General features: G+C 49.9%; 2 protein-coding genes across 2 annotated transcripts; one reads left to right on the top strand and one right to left on the bottom strand.

Moving 5' to 3' along the window:
- Nucleotides 1–8,214: 8,214 nt before the first annotated feature.
- On the bottom strand, nt 8,215–10,403 carry LOC136509390 (uncharacterized). Its single transcript, XM_066504205.1, has 2 exons — nt 10,198–10,403; nt 8,215–10,107 (listed from the first exon to the last, which is right to left on the bottom strand). Exons 1-2 carry the CDS (start codon nt 10,340–10,342, stop codon nt 8,411–8,413), a joined length of 1,842 nt encoding a protein of 613 aa, XP_066360302.1. The 5' UTR covers nt 10,343–10,403; the 3' UTR covers nt 8,215–8,410.
- A 2,527-nt stretch (nt 10,404–12,930) lies between these two features.
- Nucleotides 12,931–13,260, top strand: LOC136507304 (auxin-induced protein X10A-like). The gene has a single exon (XM_066502070.1). The coding sequence runs from the start codon at nt 12,931–12,933 to the stop codon at nt 13,258–13,260; it is 330 nt and encodes a 109-aa protein (XP_066358167.1).
- The last annotated feature ends 2,269 nt before the right edge of the window (nt 13,261–15,529 follow it).

A 15,529-nucleotide genomic window follows, 5' to 3' on the forward strand; every position in this document is an offset into this window, starting at 1 on the left:
TGAATGATGGGGGGCTCTAGAGGGACGCATATATGTGACTCGAGCTCTTCCTGAAGCGACCGGAACAGCGTTGGGCGGGGGGAGGGGGGTGCAAAGAGTCCGCGCAGCGCCGTCCCCGTCATCGGAGGTCGACTGGACGTCGCTAGGAGGGTTGTTGGCCATCTCCACCTCCGCACCCTCCTCTGACACAACAGCACCTGCGACTGCTGGCAGGCACTCAGGTGCTATTGAGGCCGCTGGTCGGCTCGTGGCGTACGAGGTGGCAAGTTCGTCCAGCATTGGGTCGACGGAGGCGACCCACACAGTGCGCCCTTCCTCTCCATGCGCTGCATCACCCGCGACAACCATCCGAGGAGGCATGCACTGCATAGGTGATGACGGTGGCGGATCCATCATGCACTGAGTAGCCATCGCTGGACAACTGTTGTCCATCAACGAAGCTCGAACCTCCTGAGAAGGCGAACACCTCAGTGCTGGCGCACCCGCTGCGCGTCGCACGACATGCGAGGCGGCGAGCTCCTCCAACATTGGGTCGAACCACGCGGGTGGCACCGTGCTCGCACATGGCTCCAACCCTAGTGCCAACGCCAGCGGATCAGGGGCGGAGAAGCAGAGTGCAGCAGCAGAAGCAGCTGCGCTGTAGTTGTGGTCGGCAGGCGCACCCGTGGCGATGTCCTTCTTCGTCCAAGTCTGGCGCCATCGCTGCCGTCGTCGTCGTCTGCTGCTGCCGGCGCCCCCTCGGCCCTTGGTGTGGCACCCTCCGAACTCGGTGGACCACCATGCGGCGCATGCTGGGAGGGCGGGTGGCTGTCACAAGCAGACTACCGTGGTAGGTTGGCACCCTTCGCCGCTGTCGCCGTAGTCCTAGGTCGAGTGCACTCCTTGGCGAGGTGGTGGAGGCCATGGCAGCGCAGTCAATGCTGTGGCAACCGGCAAGTCGCAACACGGTGCGAGCAGGAGAGACGGTTGAAGCATCTGCCGTGAAGCTCTACGGGGATCCTCCGAGCATGTGGGAGTTGCTTTTGGTGATGCTCAACCGCGGCGGCCGCAGGTTGCGTCTCCTACCATGGGAGGATATCCAGCTACCCATCGGCGTTGGGGGGCGGAGACCCGTCCACGACGGCCAAGGCTTTGGCGGGCAGGGATACGACCATCCAATGGTCGAGCAACAAAGCCGTGCACCAGCTAGGGGCGTGGCCGGCTGCGTCTCCTCCACCTTCGCCCAGATCCCTGCCGCACAGCGCCCGCCCCGCTACAGGCTCGAATTGTGACTAGACGAGTCTTGGCGGGCGGCGGGGACACAGGTACTGACTTTGCTGGGTGACGAATGACGTCGAGGTAGGTCATGGGGTGGTCGTCATCGGACTCCTCGCCGTCTTCTGCGGTAGAACCACCTAAAATAACTCACTTCCAGAGGTGCTTGCCGTCCATTAGACACTAAACACCCCAAGAGTGAGCTAATTAAAACAGTTATGTCGAGCACACCCCATGGGAGAACCCGAAAATCCATATTTTTCAATAGGATCATAAATGGAAGAATAAAGCTTACAATATTTTAGTTATTTCTTACATCACTTTTCATGCATCATCAGAGTATAATATTTATTGTTTATAACAGCGAAATATAACCATATTATCAGAGTTTTAGCGGAAATAAAATCATTTAATGACAAGTTAAACATTAACATGATGATCCGTTATATACATCATAACATATTATAAGTTTTTTCCATTGTAAAACATTTTGGGTGGAAGTTTCAAATAAACTCTATGTCCGCAACGTTAAGAAAATCCTCGCTGAGCCCACCAGGAGGTTTCCACACACAAGTGTCAGCTCCACATGTTTCTATCACCTGCAACAGGATAGAGCAAATCCTGAGTACTTAATTGTACTCCGCAAGGCTTACCCGTTAGGAGGAAAGAAAAGACTCTAAGGATATGTAAGGCTATCTGGCTTGTGGGTTATTGCATCTACGGAAGCATTACTAACACGTGCGTCCTTATATTAAATTTCATTAGCAGTCATTATTAGTTCATTAACTAACCATTCTATGTAAGCACGTGTGCTACTTTTCAAGTAGGTGGTAAGCAATCAGAACCATTTTACCATCTTTTATATTCTAGTTCTTACTATGGTGCTAGATCATAGCCAAGTCGTATCATATCATACGACGATTCATGAACCAATGTATCCTAGCTGGGTACCCCGAAACATACGTCCCATTTGTACCCCAGGCACAAACAAGACCAACCCACCACTCTCCTGTCAAGGGATCTAGGTCTTCGTCCAAACTTAGACTCTAAGCCCCCACTCCTGAGTCCCGGACTCAGTGTGGTGCTAGGACCTTCACCATCCCTGCCTCCCATCAATCGGTCCGGAAAGAGCCGGAACCCACAACAAGAGAGCAACGAGCCTTTCCGTTTCCATAAGCAAGTATGTGCTCAGGATAATAAGTCTGTGAAATGACTAGAATCCGATGCAATCGACGGTCCTCAATCGATATAGGCGGAACAAATGCAATCCAAGCCTTGCTCGAATGACTAACCAAGTCCAGATCCAAAGTACCATTCCACCTGGTCTCCAATTATCATTCATTTATATTCCATGTGATAGTAATATAACAACAACAATAATATTTTTTCTATCTTCTCTCGCGAGTGATTGATAATCACTCGACTTCTACCGGATCCTATAGCATAGCAATCTACACGATCCTGACATACTAGTAGGACTTATAGGATAAGGATATATATATATATATATATATATATATATATATATATATATATATATATATATATATATATATATATATATATATATATATATATATATATATATATATATATATATATATATATGGTGTGTGTGTATGTGTGCGCGCAAGTGGTTTTCATTCAACTCTTTAAAACTTAATGCACAAGCATAAGAATAAGTACAGAATAATAGGGGTTATGCACTAGGGCTTGTTTGTGTAAGATATAACCAAGTTAGCTTTCATCTTGGTGGCACGATCATCAAGTCACCATCTGCTTCCGCTACTCCCGATGACTCCGCGATCCAGCATCGCTCCTATCATGAAATACGTGGATGCAACGCACGGACATAAGTAATCAACAGCAACCGCAACTCTAAAATACGATTACGCCTTGCAAGCTAACGAGCTAGCTCTAATGACTAACATACTAAGCCATGTATCCACGTGGTCAAGTAAGGCTCGTTTCTGGAAAATGTTTTTGTTCTACAAACCCCCAATTATTTTTGACATTTGATTGATTAAATATATATTTTCGTAATAGGGCTCATTAAGTTACCTTAACAAACTAATTTATACGGAGCTACAAAAATTACAGTGAGCACCTAATATTGTTAGGAATCTACTATAAAAATTTCAGGGCCAGTACTACTGTCAATTCATCACAATAATTCATACAAGTTCATGTTTTACCCATTTTAAGTGTTTCAAATTAATTAGTCTACTCTTGAAAATTCTATGAAACTAAGTGAACAAAATACATTAGCAGATAGGTCATGATTTTAGAAACCTAACAAAATTGGTTTCATAATTTTTGGTCCACTACACAAATTTATATTGAATTTACAATTTTAGCTTAGAAGCTAAATTAGCAAATACTTAGAAAAAAAGAAAAGGGCCGACCTTAACCCAATCTGTCCCGACGGCCCAGCACGGGGTACGGGCGCGTGCACACTACGACGGCCCAACGTGGCCCAAGGCTAGGACGCCCACGTGCGGTGGCATTCTTGTAAAAGAGACCATGTTCTTCTACGAAATAGCACAACCTCCCAACATACTATTCTCCTAGTCATCATTTTTGCAAATGGACCCCCGAATGTTGCCGACTTCACCATGGGGGGGGGGGGGGGTCCCTGAACTCCCCGCGCTCGCCGCCACGGCGGCCAATGGCAGAGGGTCGCTACGCCAAGCTACCAAGGCTCGCTAAGACAAGAGTAAGGGGCCAACCTCAATCCACAGCTAAACGCGCACGTCTAGGTGGCGATTAGGGGCTCGGGGATGCAGTACTGCGAGGTACAGCGGCGAGCGGCCATTTGTGGTAGTGGCGTGGCCGTTCCCCTAAACCTACGTGCTCACGGAAGAGTGAAAGTGGTGGAGAAGCATCAAGAGCTCACCAGGGTTCGCGCTACGGTGGCGGTTGAGACGGAGGAGCGACGAGGCGACCTGGCCACGTGCGCTCATACCTCACGGCGACGTGCCGAGCGTGGCACTAGCGCGTCACCGCACTGATGGTGGCCCTCCTGGACAAAGCAACTCGAGTGCCTAGTGGATGGGGTCAATGCGAGTTTAAGGTCTCAAGCAATCGAACTTATATCGCTCCAATCCTACCTCTCTCGCCAGTTCCAGGTCACGGCGGCGACCAAGGCCCACGATGAGCAAAACACCCAATTGACCATTGATAGCCCATGGCCAGGGGTGGAAGAGATGGAGCGCCAAGTGGGCTTCCAGTGCCCTCTACTAGAGCAAAGAATCGATTTGTGGAGGACCGGAGCTAAACAAATTGGAGGGCAGAAAAGGCGAGCTCTGGTCGTGCCCTGCCATGGAGAAGCACACGCGTGGGCGGAAGGGTTAAGATAGCCAACCCTGGTCACTGACTGTGACACGAGCAAGTCCACGCGACGGATGAATAGGAGACTTGGCGCGACGCTCTTAACTCGGAGTGACCGAACCTGAGCCAAGCTCTCCATGGCGTCTAGCGGGGCAAGGCAAGGCAGGGAAGCGTCCCATCGCTTCTATGGTTGGGCCACCGTTGTGACACGACGGCAGGGCTCCAAGGCATAGACTGGCGTGGTAGGTAGAACGAGGGGCGGGGTGAGCGCCACGTCGACCAAGCGATGCAGCCGCAACCTCGGCAAGGCCCAGCGGCCGGTCATGCGAGCGCGGCGAGCACGCAGCAATGGGACCAGGCCATGGCCAGCTAGGGCTGGCCATTGCCTAGGGCAAGGCTGTGCGGCGCCAACCAACGCAAGCTGGCCAGCGGCCGTAGCCCGATCAAGATACATGCCCGACGCCAGCATCGCCCACGCGCGCGGTGACCACGGCTCAGGCCGAGTGGCAGCAAACTACGTCGTGCACACATTTTAAAGCTAAAAAAACAACTAATTATCTTGTCTAATGTTCAATCACTTATGCTAGTTTAAAGCCAACACTACCCCGTTCCTAACGAAACAATCATTATGATCTACCTGTTCACGAATGCCAAGGTAAGCTCGTCACTGTAATGCCGGTTCACGAACAGAGAGCCAATGACATGGTTCACATCGCGTTCCAACGTAGTTTGGGCAATTTTTACGAGTTCCACGTGATAACCAACATGACTATAACCTACACCATGCCCAAGTGCTCGTCTTGATGCAACCAACTGTACAAAAACATAGATGTATTGATTAATCATTTTTGTTGAATTTTAAATGCCAAAATGGCATTGTCTATCATTCTTTTCTGACTTGGACTGAGTAAAGGCTTGGTTAGAACTAACAACCTTTATCGCTTTTGTCGTAATTTTTAAAGTGTTTAAGCCTTGTTAATTTTAACTAACTAACTAACATACCATGACCTAGTCCATACTTCGTACTAACTCGTAGAAACAAAATATTAAATCACTATTTAAGTATATTCGACTATATAATTTATCAAAGATAGAACTTTAAACTTAAATTGTTTGTTTGCCGATTGAACTATGAAGAGTGGATTTAATTTCAATTTGATTTCTGAGCTTCCAAAAATACTAGCTGAGCTCACTGTATTATTAGATCTACCTGTCGGGCCATAATCTCAGTACTTCGTAACACTTACATCTTCGTCCGCCCATCAACGACTCTTCGTGCGCCCACCGGAGGAACAACGGAAAGGCGCCGCGTCCGGTGAGAGGGTGAAGGAGCTTCCGACACCGTCGAGGCTACCCGGAGGCGGGGACGAGCAACATATCAGGGGTGATGGACTGCCGTTAGGCGCGGCCGGCGCCTCGGCTACTGGTGTCCCAGGCGAGGTGGCCACAGCGGCGGCAGCCGGCTCAGGCGCTGGTGGAGGACTGCGCTAGCCGCGGCGGCGTGCCGTAGGCCTCAGAAGACGCAGACCCAGCGGCTCACAATTCGTCCCCACTGGGGCTTCTCGGCGCTAGCTGCTGCAGCTGCGGGTGGGGCGCCGAGGTGGCCTCCACGGCCGAAGGTGGCCTCTGCGCGACGCGGCTGCTGTCATCCTGGCCGCCGATGGCCGCGGTGGAGCCTGCTGGACGGGGCTGCTGCTGCGAGGGCGCCGCGGTCGGCACGCGCGCGCCAGATCCGGCGTCGCCCTGTAGTCCTGGGGCAACCACGCCGCCGGGGGTGGAGGTGGCGGCCGCGGCGGCGTGGCCCAGCCTCGACGGCGTGTCGCCGGAGTGGCCAGACGCGGCCAGCGGAGGAGGTGGAGGAAGGGGAGGAGAGGCGGAGGCACCCGGCGTCGGGGAGGAGGTATTGGTCGCCAGATCTGGCCGCGGCGGCCAACTCCGTCCCGGCTACGGCGGTGGTCGTGATGGCGTCCGGTGACGGCGCGAGCGGCCCCTGAGCGCCAGATCTCGCTGGGCTTTCGGGGGAGGGGAGGGGAGGGGAGGTGGAGGGGGAGGGGGAGATGGCGGGGGGCGCCGGCACCGGGGTGGCGGCCGGCGCCTCCGGCGGCGACGGGGACGGGGTCGACAGGTCGGCTGCCTAGGGTTGGGTCCGCACCTGAGGTAGATTGGGTACAAACTCTGAAAAATGGTGTTGTTTGGATAGTGGGCAATGGCCAATCAATCAATATCTGGGAGGATCCATGGTTACCGCGCGATCTATCTAGGGTACCGATCACTCCAAGAGGAAGAAATTTTATCACCAAGGTGGACGAGCTCATAGACCCTTACACTAAACATTGGGATATCCCATTGCTTGAAGAAATCTTCAGAGAAGAGGACATCCAAATCATTCGATTCATACCAACACACCATGAGATGGATGATGTTGTTGGGTGGCATTTTGATGAGAAATGTATTTTCTCTGTGAAGTCTGCATACAAATTGCAGTGAGTTTTTGAAATTTTGTGGACAAAGAAGCCTTGGCTGTGCTGGAGTAGGAGGTAGTAACGAGGGGTTAGAGTTTTGGAAATAGATATAGAGATTTGAGTGCCCGTCGAAAGTCAAACATTTTTTTTATGGAGAATTAGCCACAATACTCTAGCTACGAAGAGAGTCCTAAAGCACAGGGGGTGAAGACTGATACTCTTTGCAACATTTGTAACAGACTAGATGAAAGATGGCGGACATCTATTTTTCAAGTGCAAGGAAGAGAAAGTTGCATGGCGCGAAATGAATTTGGAAGGGTCAGGTGCAACCTGATGGCAGCCGACTCAGCAAGACAAGTCATGGAGTCCATACTGGCCTTACGGGGTAAGGAGCAACTCATCGTTATCCTATTGTGGAATGAGAGGAACAAGAGAAGGGGAGAGGGGACAAGTCGCTCACATACAGAGGTGGCAAATTTGGCAGCAGTCTACGCTGCAAATTTTCTGAAAACACCGGCTCGCACGCTATTATCGAATAACTGACCTAGCTAGATGGAAAAAACCACCAGAGGGTGTCCTGAAACTGAATTATGATGAAGCGTTTAGCAAAGAGAGGAAGGACGGCGGGTGGGGCTTTGTGATCAGAGATGACTAAGGCCAGGTAATCAAGGCGGGGGCAGGAGGAGAGGGTTTCTTGCTGGATGCGTTCCATGCAGAACTCCTGGGTTGCGGGGCGGGCTTGCAAGAAGCTGCTCGGATGGGGATCGCCCATTTACACATCAAGATGGATGCTACGCTCGTCAAGGCAGCACTGGAGTCGGATGATCACAGGCTCTCTGCGGTCGGAGGTATCATTACTGAGATAAACCTCTTGTTAGCTACAGAGTTCCCTTCCTGTAATGTAATATCAGTGTTTGTAATCGCTTTTGTAATGGAGTGGCACACGCTTTGGCCCCTCATGCTTGTAATTTTCTCAGTGGGCATATGGCTACTTGGGAGGGTGTACCTCGTGAGACTAAGGTTGCGGTGACCAGCGATTTGGTTGGTATGAATGAGTAATAAAGAGCACCTTGGATAAAAAAAAAAGAAAACTATGACATTGAGAAATTCTGTTTGAAGCGTAAAGAACCACGGAACAGATGCTTGCAATCTGAAAAATCAGCTGTACTAGTTTCAAAAAAAAAATCAGCTGTACTTTGTTCTAGCAATCACACGAAAAACTCCATTCGATAATACGCGCTACACCACGCGTTCGCAAAATTCTAGCACACCACACTCACTGCACCGCTACACTACTGCGCACAACACCTGTGTCTTGTCATTCCTGTGCCGAAGAACAATGCACGGTGACAAAGCCGCCCGGTTCACCGGGCTTGCTGCTGCTGCCGCCGCCGCCTGGCCGCGGCCACCGCGAGCGCGAGCAGGATCAGCGCAGGGCCGACCACCAAGCCGAGACGGAACCCGCCGTGTCGCCGTCGCCGCCGCCGGCCCCGCCCTCGTCCTCCTCCTCCCTTGTTGCCGCGTTTTTTCTTGGCACCGTTTTGGTTGTTTCCCTCACCGTCAGAGCTGCTGCTTTCTTCCGACTCGGTCGTCGTCCCTCCCGAACTCTCTGCTGCTGGTGGCGTCGCTGGCTTTGGAAGCTCCACCGCGGGCTCTTCGGTGGGCGGCTGAGGCACAGGTTCTTCGGCCGGCGCCTCAGCCGGTGGCTGCTCTTGCACCGGCTCCTCGGCGGGTGGCTCCTGCACAGGTTCCTCGGCCGGCGCCTCGACCGGCTGCGGCTCTTGCACGGGTTCTTGTTCTTCAGCCGGCGCCTCAGCGGGCGGCTCTTCTTGCACAGGTTCTTCCGTCGGCGGCTCTTGCACACGTTCTTCTTCTTCTTCACCCCCCGGCGGCTCTTCCACAGGTTCTTCGGCCGGCGCCTCAGCCGGTGGCTGCTCTTGCACCGGCTCCTCGGCGGGTGGCTCCTGCACAGGTTCCTCGGCCGGCGCCTCGACCGGCTGCGGCTCTTGCACGGGTTCTTGTTCTTCAGCCGGCGCCTCAGCGGGCGGCTCTTCTTGCACAGGTTCTTCCGTCGGCGGCTCTTGCACACGTTCTTCTTCTTCTTCACCCCCCGGCGGCTCTTCCACAGGTTCTTCTGCTGGCGGCGGCGGCGGCGGCGGCGGCTTCGGCTCCTCGGGCTCCTGCACGACGGCCGGCTCTGGCGGCTTCGACTCCACGTCGCAGGGTATGTCCACTGGAGGCTGCGGCACGTCGGCCGGCGGGTCGGGCTCGCGGTGCGGCGGCCAGAGCACTTCGATCGGCGTCTCCACCAGCGGCTCCGGCTCCGCCGGCGGCTCGAACACGACGTCGCACTCGATGTCGACCACCCGCGGCTCGGCCTCCACCTCCACCGGCGTCTCCACGGGCACGTCGCGGTCCTCCTCCTCTACCTCCACGGGAGTCTCCACGGCCACGTCCGTGACCACCGGCACCGGAGTCTCCACCGCCACGTCCGTGACGACAAGCACCGGAGTCTCCACCGCCACGTCCGTGGCCACCGGCACCGGAGTCTCCACCGCCACGTCCGTGACCACCGGCAGCTCCGTGACGACCGGCACGTCGCGCGGCGGAGGCGGCGGCGGTGGCGGCTCGGGCTCCGACTCGACGTCGATCCAATCCTCGTGCTCGAGCTCGAGGCTGGACGCCTCGTCGCCGCCGAGGTCGAGCTCCTCCTCGACGTCGACGCCGCTGTCGTCGCTGTCGCTCTCGACGTCGAGCCGCGCCTCCTCCTCCTCGTCGCGACCGTCGCCGTCGTCCGGCGTGTCCGGCCGCCGCCGCAGCAGCTTGGGCAAGATGACGACGAGCAGGGCGTCGTCCTCGTCGAAGCCGACGGTGATCCGGGCCACATCGGCGCCCGGCGGCACGTCGAAGACTCGGCGGAACCCCTCCACCACCTGGCGGTGCGCCACACGGAGCCTCCCCACCGCGGCGTCCACCGTGAAGGCGTCCTTCCTCGCGCACGCCACCGCCACCTCCGTGCCGGCCTGGCCCACGCGCACCTCGATCTCATCCTTGGCGTAGCCTGCACGCGCACGCAATGCCAACGGATCGGAGGAGAATTAATTACGAGTGGACGATCGATCAGGATGGATGCTGCGTGCGTACTGCGTACCAGGGAGGTGGGCGAGGACGAGGAAGGCGGCGTCGGTCTCGGTGGTGACGAAGGCGAAGTCCTCGCCGGGCGCGGGCGGGCAGGTGACTTGCACGGCGAGGTCGAGGTCCATGGCTGGCGCCCGCCTGGCTTGCCTCGGCGGCATGGACGATCTGTGGTGGTGGTGCCATGCGTGTGGGGTGGATTCCTGTGGCTTAAACCTCGGAGTCGGAGCAGGTCTGGACTGGACCCAGAATGTGAGCGCGTCTTGAGGTCGGAGGCAGCATGGCATGGCCGGCGGGGTGCCTTTGCATCGGTAGCACGGCACGGATGCATTCCTCTCCGGGGTGGGTTTGGAATGAAGAGATGCTCCGGCCGGCGCACGGAAAGGCTAATTGATTGGTCCTTGCTGTTGATCAAATCAAAGAGACCGACACGGCAGAAATGAGTCGGAACGTATTCAGATTTCAGAGCAAACGCCTTCGCTTGGCTAAGGAACCTACTAGTTTTTTGTAAAGCAAAAAAAAAAAAAAAAAAATCTAGCTGCCTAAATTTTCGATCCCTTCCGTATGATGGTTATTGTATATATTTCATACTAAAATAAAATTGCAGGTTTACTTTGTTGCAATTTATATAGGCATAATCTGCAATTTTCGGTTCCCGGAATGAAAAATCCGATAGATAAAACCACAAACCCGACAAAATTTAATATGTGTTGACGCAAAAATAATTAATTAATAATGTAAAATTATTTCTATAGTTAGATAAAGACAAAAAAAATTGATGTGTTATGATACAAATAAAAGTAACAAATCACAAAAAGTAACAATTTTCTTGTACTAGTTGATTGTACAACAGTGTTGCTTCAAATCTTCTTAAAATTTAGAAATAAAGGAGAAGTGAAAAAAAGATGCTGGAACTCCCAGCTCTACGTTTACGTGCAAACCAGGAGAGACTGTCTCTAACACGGTTGCATTGTTTAGTTCAGCAGACCCAGACCTCAATTGGTCCGTTGGTTTGGAAAGAAACCTTTTGGCGGTGTTCCAATCTACGACGTGCTCATCTCATGAGTGCAATCTCCTTCAGTCCTTCGGACCATTTTTTTTTCTAGAGTAAACAAGATAGTACAAGATTGGAGACACACGTACGTACTCGCATTGGCTTCTCCGGTGAATTAGACTATGGATTTCGGGATCTTATTGGTGTTACTGTTGGGGATTTGGGAGTTTAAGGTTTTGGATATCTGAGGATTAGACGGAGGAGAAAAGATATCCATGGTGAAGAATGTTCGCGGAGGTGTGGTAGTGCAATAAAGGTGGCCAGCTTGGTATGAGAAGTTGTCCCATCTAGAGCTAAAGTGGGCTTTGGATAATTTTGTTAGGAGTGAAGGCCCCTCTCTAGGTGACTTGCCCCTCTTTAGTGCAATAAATGATGTAAATTAATGATGTAAATTAAATGTTTATTGATATCGTTATTTTCGAGAATAAGATTATGAAAGTGTTGTATATATACATATATATCTATAATATATATAGTTTCATACTTTATTCGAATATAATAATGCTCGAGATGAGAATTAGATGTAATTATATGCGCGCGTGTATTTATATTAGCAGCGTAGAATACGTACATAAAAACATATTATATATTAAACAAATATGTGTAACTGAACTGAAAACAAATTAAACAAAAAAAAAAGAAAAAGAAAAGGAACCTTTAGTCCCGGTTGGGGTTACCAACCGGGACTAAAGGGTGCGGCCACGTTTGCTCGGCTGGAGGGTCTTTAGTCTCGGTAGGTAACACCAACCGGGACTAAAGGTCCCTCTTTAGTCCCGGCTCGATGACCCGGGACTGAAAGTTCCACCTTTAGTCTCAGGATCGTTGTCCCGACACGGTAACCAGAACTAAAGGCCGTTACCGTCCGGGACAGCAAGGCCATCCTGTAGTAGTGGTCCCATCTAGAGCTTAAGTGTGGGCTTTGGATAATTTTGATAGGAGTGAAGGCCCCTCTTTAGGTGACTTGCCCCTCTTTAGTGCAATAAAAGATTAATCAGGTATGGAAAATTGATACAAGATTGACTTAATAACTTTAATAGGTGGCTGTTATGTGCACCTATTCTGAGTTTTAAAATGATGAAAGACGTCCGCACACGCGTCGCAAACAGGCTACGACAAGAATGGTGCGATACTAATGAATGTTTTAAAATTTCACACTCAAAATAAGAAGGGTGGAGGTGACGACACCAGACGATTTAGCACATATATGAGTGAAACAACTACACAGTACTAGAACAATACCGTACGTGGTCAGACGATGTCAGTTGACTGACTAGTTATTGCTATAAGCCCATGTGCATGTCTAAACGCAAATAATCCTCACGTACGGCAAAAGTAAAACCACCATAGTTTCCATTACAATATAGGAGCCTTCTATTACTAAGTATGATTAACCATGTTGACGGGGACGGTAAGAATACCGAGTTACCGACGTACTCATCAATTTGCATGTACGTATACGTACAGGCCGGCCGGTCACTGTCACTACGCCCAATCACACATGCCACGTCTGTCTACTCATCTGGAAAAAGTCCCATTTTCGCTTTGACCCTCCAACACTAGCTATATAACCCCCTGCATTGCATTACATCTCCTGTCCATCACCAAGTTAATCTGAGCTGAGCATCGATCAAGTCATAAGAAACGCAGCTAGCTAATCCACAGCACATACACAGTGTTACAGAAACAACGACGACAATGGCCGCTTGGACAACAAGGAAGGCGAGCACCACCACCAACGAGGCCGGTTTCTTCACTCGCGACGACGACGAGCAGAGGAAGATTAGGGCCCCGAAAGGGTACCTCCCCATAGTGCTGGTCCGCGACGACGACGAGGGCGGTGCAGGGACGACGGAGACGAGGGCGCTGGTGCGTGTGAGCGGCCTCAAGGAGCCGTGCATGGCTGCGTTGCTGGAGGCGGCCGAGGAACAGTTCGGGTACGGCCAGCAGGGGGTGCTCAAGGTCCCCTGTGACGCGCAGCGTTTTCACCATGTGGTTAACATGGCACGCAAGTCCCCAAAGTACTAAAGTAGCTACTGCTAGTAGTAGATAAAATATGAGTATAATTGATCCCGTTCGGCTGGCAGAATTTTAGCTGAAACTGGCTGAAAACCACTGTTCTGGCTAAATTGTTGGAAGAGAAAAATATTGTTATAGCTAAAAAAAAGAAGCCGAACAAACTGAATATGGGGTAAGCAGCCTATAACGGAGTTATCACGTGTACGTACGTACGCGGTTTGGCTGCGAAACGACGTAGATTCTTCTTCATCATATATATATATATATATATATATATATATATAGGGAGAGGCTATTCAGTAGCCGGCTATAAAATAAGTTATTCTGTAGCCACCTCCATTTACTATAATTTTATATACTAATTTACCATAATATAAATACATATTTACGATAGTTGGGTTACTATAACACATGAGGATATTTACCATAACGTTATATTAAACCACTTAGTAAGGAGTTACTATAATCTCGTAAAATAACATAGTAATTATCGTAACTCAAAGTGGCTACAGAATAAGTTATTCCGTAGCCAGCTATAGGATAGTAGTTCTATATATATATATATATATATATATATATATATATATATATATATATATATATATATATATATATATATATATAGGGAGAGGCTATTCAGCAGCCGGCTACAAAAAAATAAGTTATTCTGTAGCCACCTCTATTTACCATAATTTTATATACTAATTTACCATAATGTCAATACATATTTACAATAGTTGGGTTACTATAACACATGAGAATATTTACCATAACGTTATAGTAAACCACTTAGTAAGGAGTTACTGTAAATTAATATAGTAATTATCGTAACTCAAAGTGGCTATAGAATAAGTTATTCTATGGCCAGCTACAGAATAGTAGTTCTATATATATATATATATATATACTAGTAGAGAACAGATCTTTGATCCTCGGTCAAAATGGGCTCTAGTCCCGACATTTTTTGCGCCCGAGACTAGAGATACCTTTAGTCCCGGTTGGTGGCTCCAACTAAGACTAAAGGTCCTTTCCAACGGCTACTGCGCCATACAGAGGTGGCAGGGACCTTTAGTCCCGGTTGGAGCAACCAACCAGGACTAAAGGTAGACTTTTACTCCCGGTTGGTGGCTCCAACCGGGACTAAAGGTCTCTGCCACCTCTGTCTGGCGCAGGAGCCGTTGGGAGGGACCTTTAGTCCCGGTTGGAGCCACTAACTAGGACTAAAGATTCTCCCTTTATATATCGGCCGTCTCCTTCTTCTTCCCCGAGCTCGAGCTCAGCATATTTTAAAGCTCACTGCACTAGTGTTCTTGCTTCCTCCCTCTATTGTTTCTCCATCCATTCTTCGATTCCTCCGTCGATTTCTTCGATTCCTTCGTCGATTCTTCAGTTATAAAGGTTACAAATCTCATACTCTTATTTTTCACCATTGTCTTATCTCATTTTGTTCACTATATATATATGGTTCTTTATTGTGGTTTTTTCCATTTGTAAGCAATTTAAGCTTAAAATCACTTCAAGCTTGCATATTTACATGAAAAAAGGTTAAAGTAGCTATTAAAAACTAGTATTCACCGTTCATTTGTAGCATGTATAGCACACTTCATTGTTTAGAGATATAGAGAATTTTAGAGTTTTTTAATTTTATAGAAAATAGTTAGAAAATTATAGAAAATCCGTACTAGTTGAACTTGCGGACCGTGTTCAGCTCGGCGAGCATGTTCTCTGCCGAGCGGTAACAGACATCAAGGAGGAGCTTTGATTCTACGAGGGAGAGCGGCAACGGTCGTGGAAGACCGTGTTCCCTTTCTCGTAGAATCGGAGCTCTTCTTTGACCAAGTACAGTGCCGTCCGGTGGAGAAATGCTCGCCAAGATGATCACGTAAGCAAGGTCAACTAGTACGGATGGTTATTTATTAAAATATGTTTTTGAGCTATAAATCCTGCTGGCCATCTTTTTCCTCCCCGAGCCCGCCCGAGAGCTTAAGTTCAAATTTAAGCAGTATTCTTGCTCTTTCTCTATCCATTCTTCGATTTCTCCATCGATTTCTTCGATTCCTCTGTCGATTCTTCGGTTCTAAAGGTTACCAACTTCATACTCTCATGTTTCATCATTGTCTTATCCCATTTTGTTCACTATATATATGGTTCTTTATTGTGGTTTTTTTCATTTGTAAGCAATTTGAGCTCAAAATCACTTCAAGCTTGGTTAAAGTAGCTAGTTGAACTAGCGGACCGTGTTTATTTCGGCGAGCATGTTCTCTGCCGAGTGGTAACG

The sequence above is a fragment of the Miscanthus floridulus genome, chromosome 15 (genome assembly GCF_019320115.1).
Source record: "Miscanthus floridulus cultivar M001 chromosome 15, ASM1932011v1, whole genome shotgun sequence".
NCBI lineage: Eukaryota > Viridiplantae > Streptophyta > Magnoliopsida > Poales > Poaceae > Miscanthus > Miscanthus floridulus.

Excerpts from the sequence above, each read along its gene's own strand:
- LOC136509390 (XM_066504205.1), bottom strand. The coding sequence starts at position 10,342 with ATGCCGCCGAGGCAAGCCAGGCGGGCGCCAGCCATGGACCTCGACCTC. Across the intron at positions 10,108-10,197 it reads CGTCCTCGCCCACCTCCCTG|GCTACGCCAAGGATGAGATC; the intron begins GTACGCAGTACG and ends GTGCGCGTGCAG.
- LOC136507304 (XM_066502070.1), top strand. The coding sequence starts at position 12,931 with ATGGCCGCTTGGACAACAAGGAAGGCGAGCACCACCACCAACGAGGCC.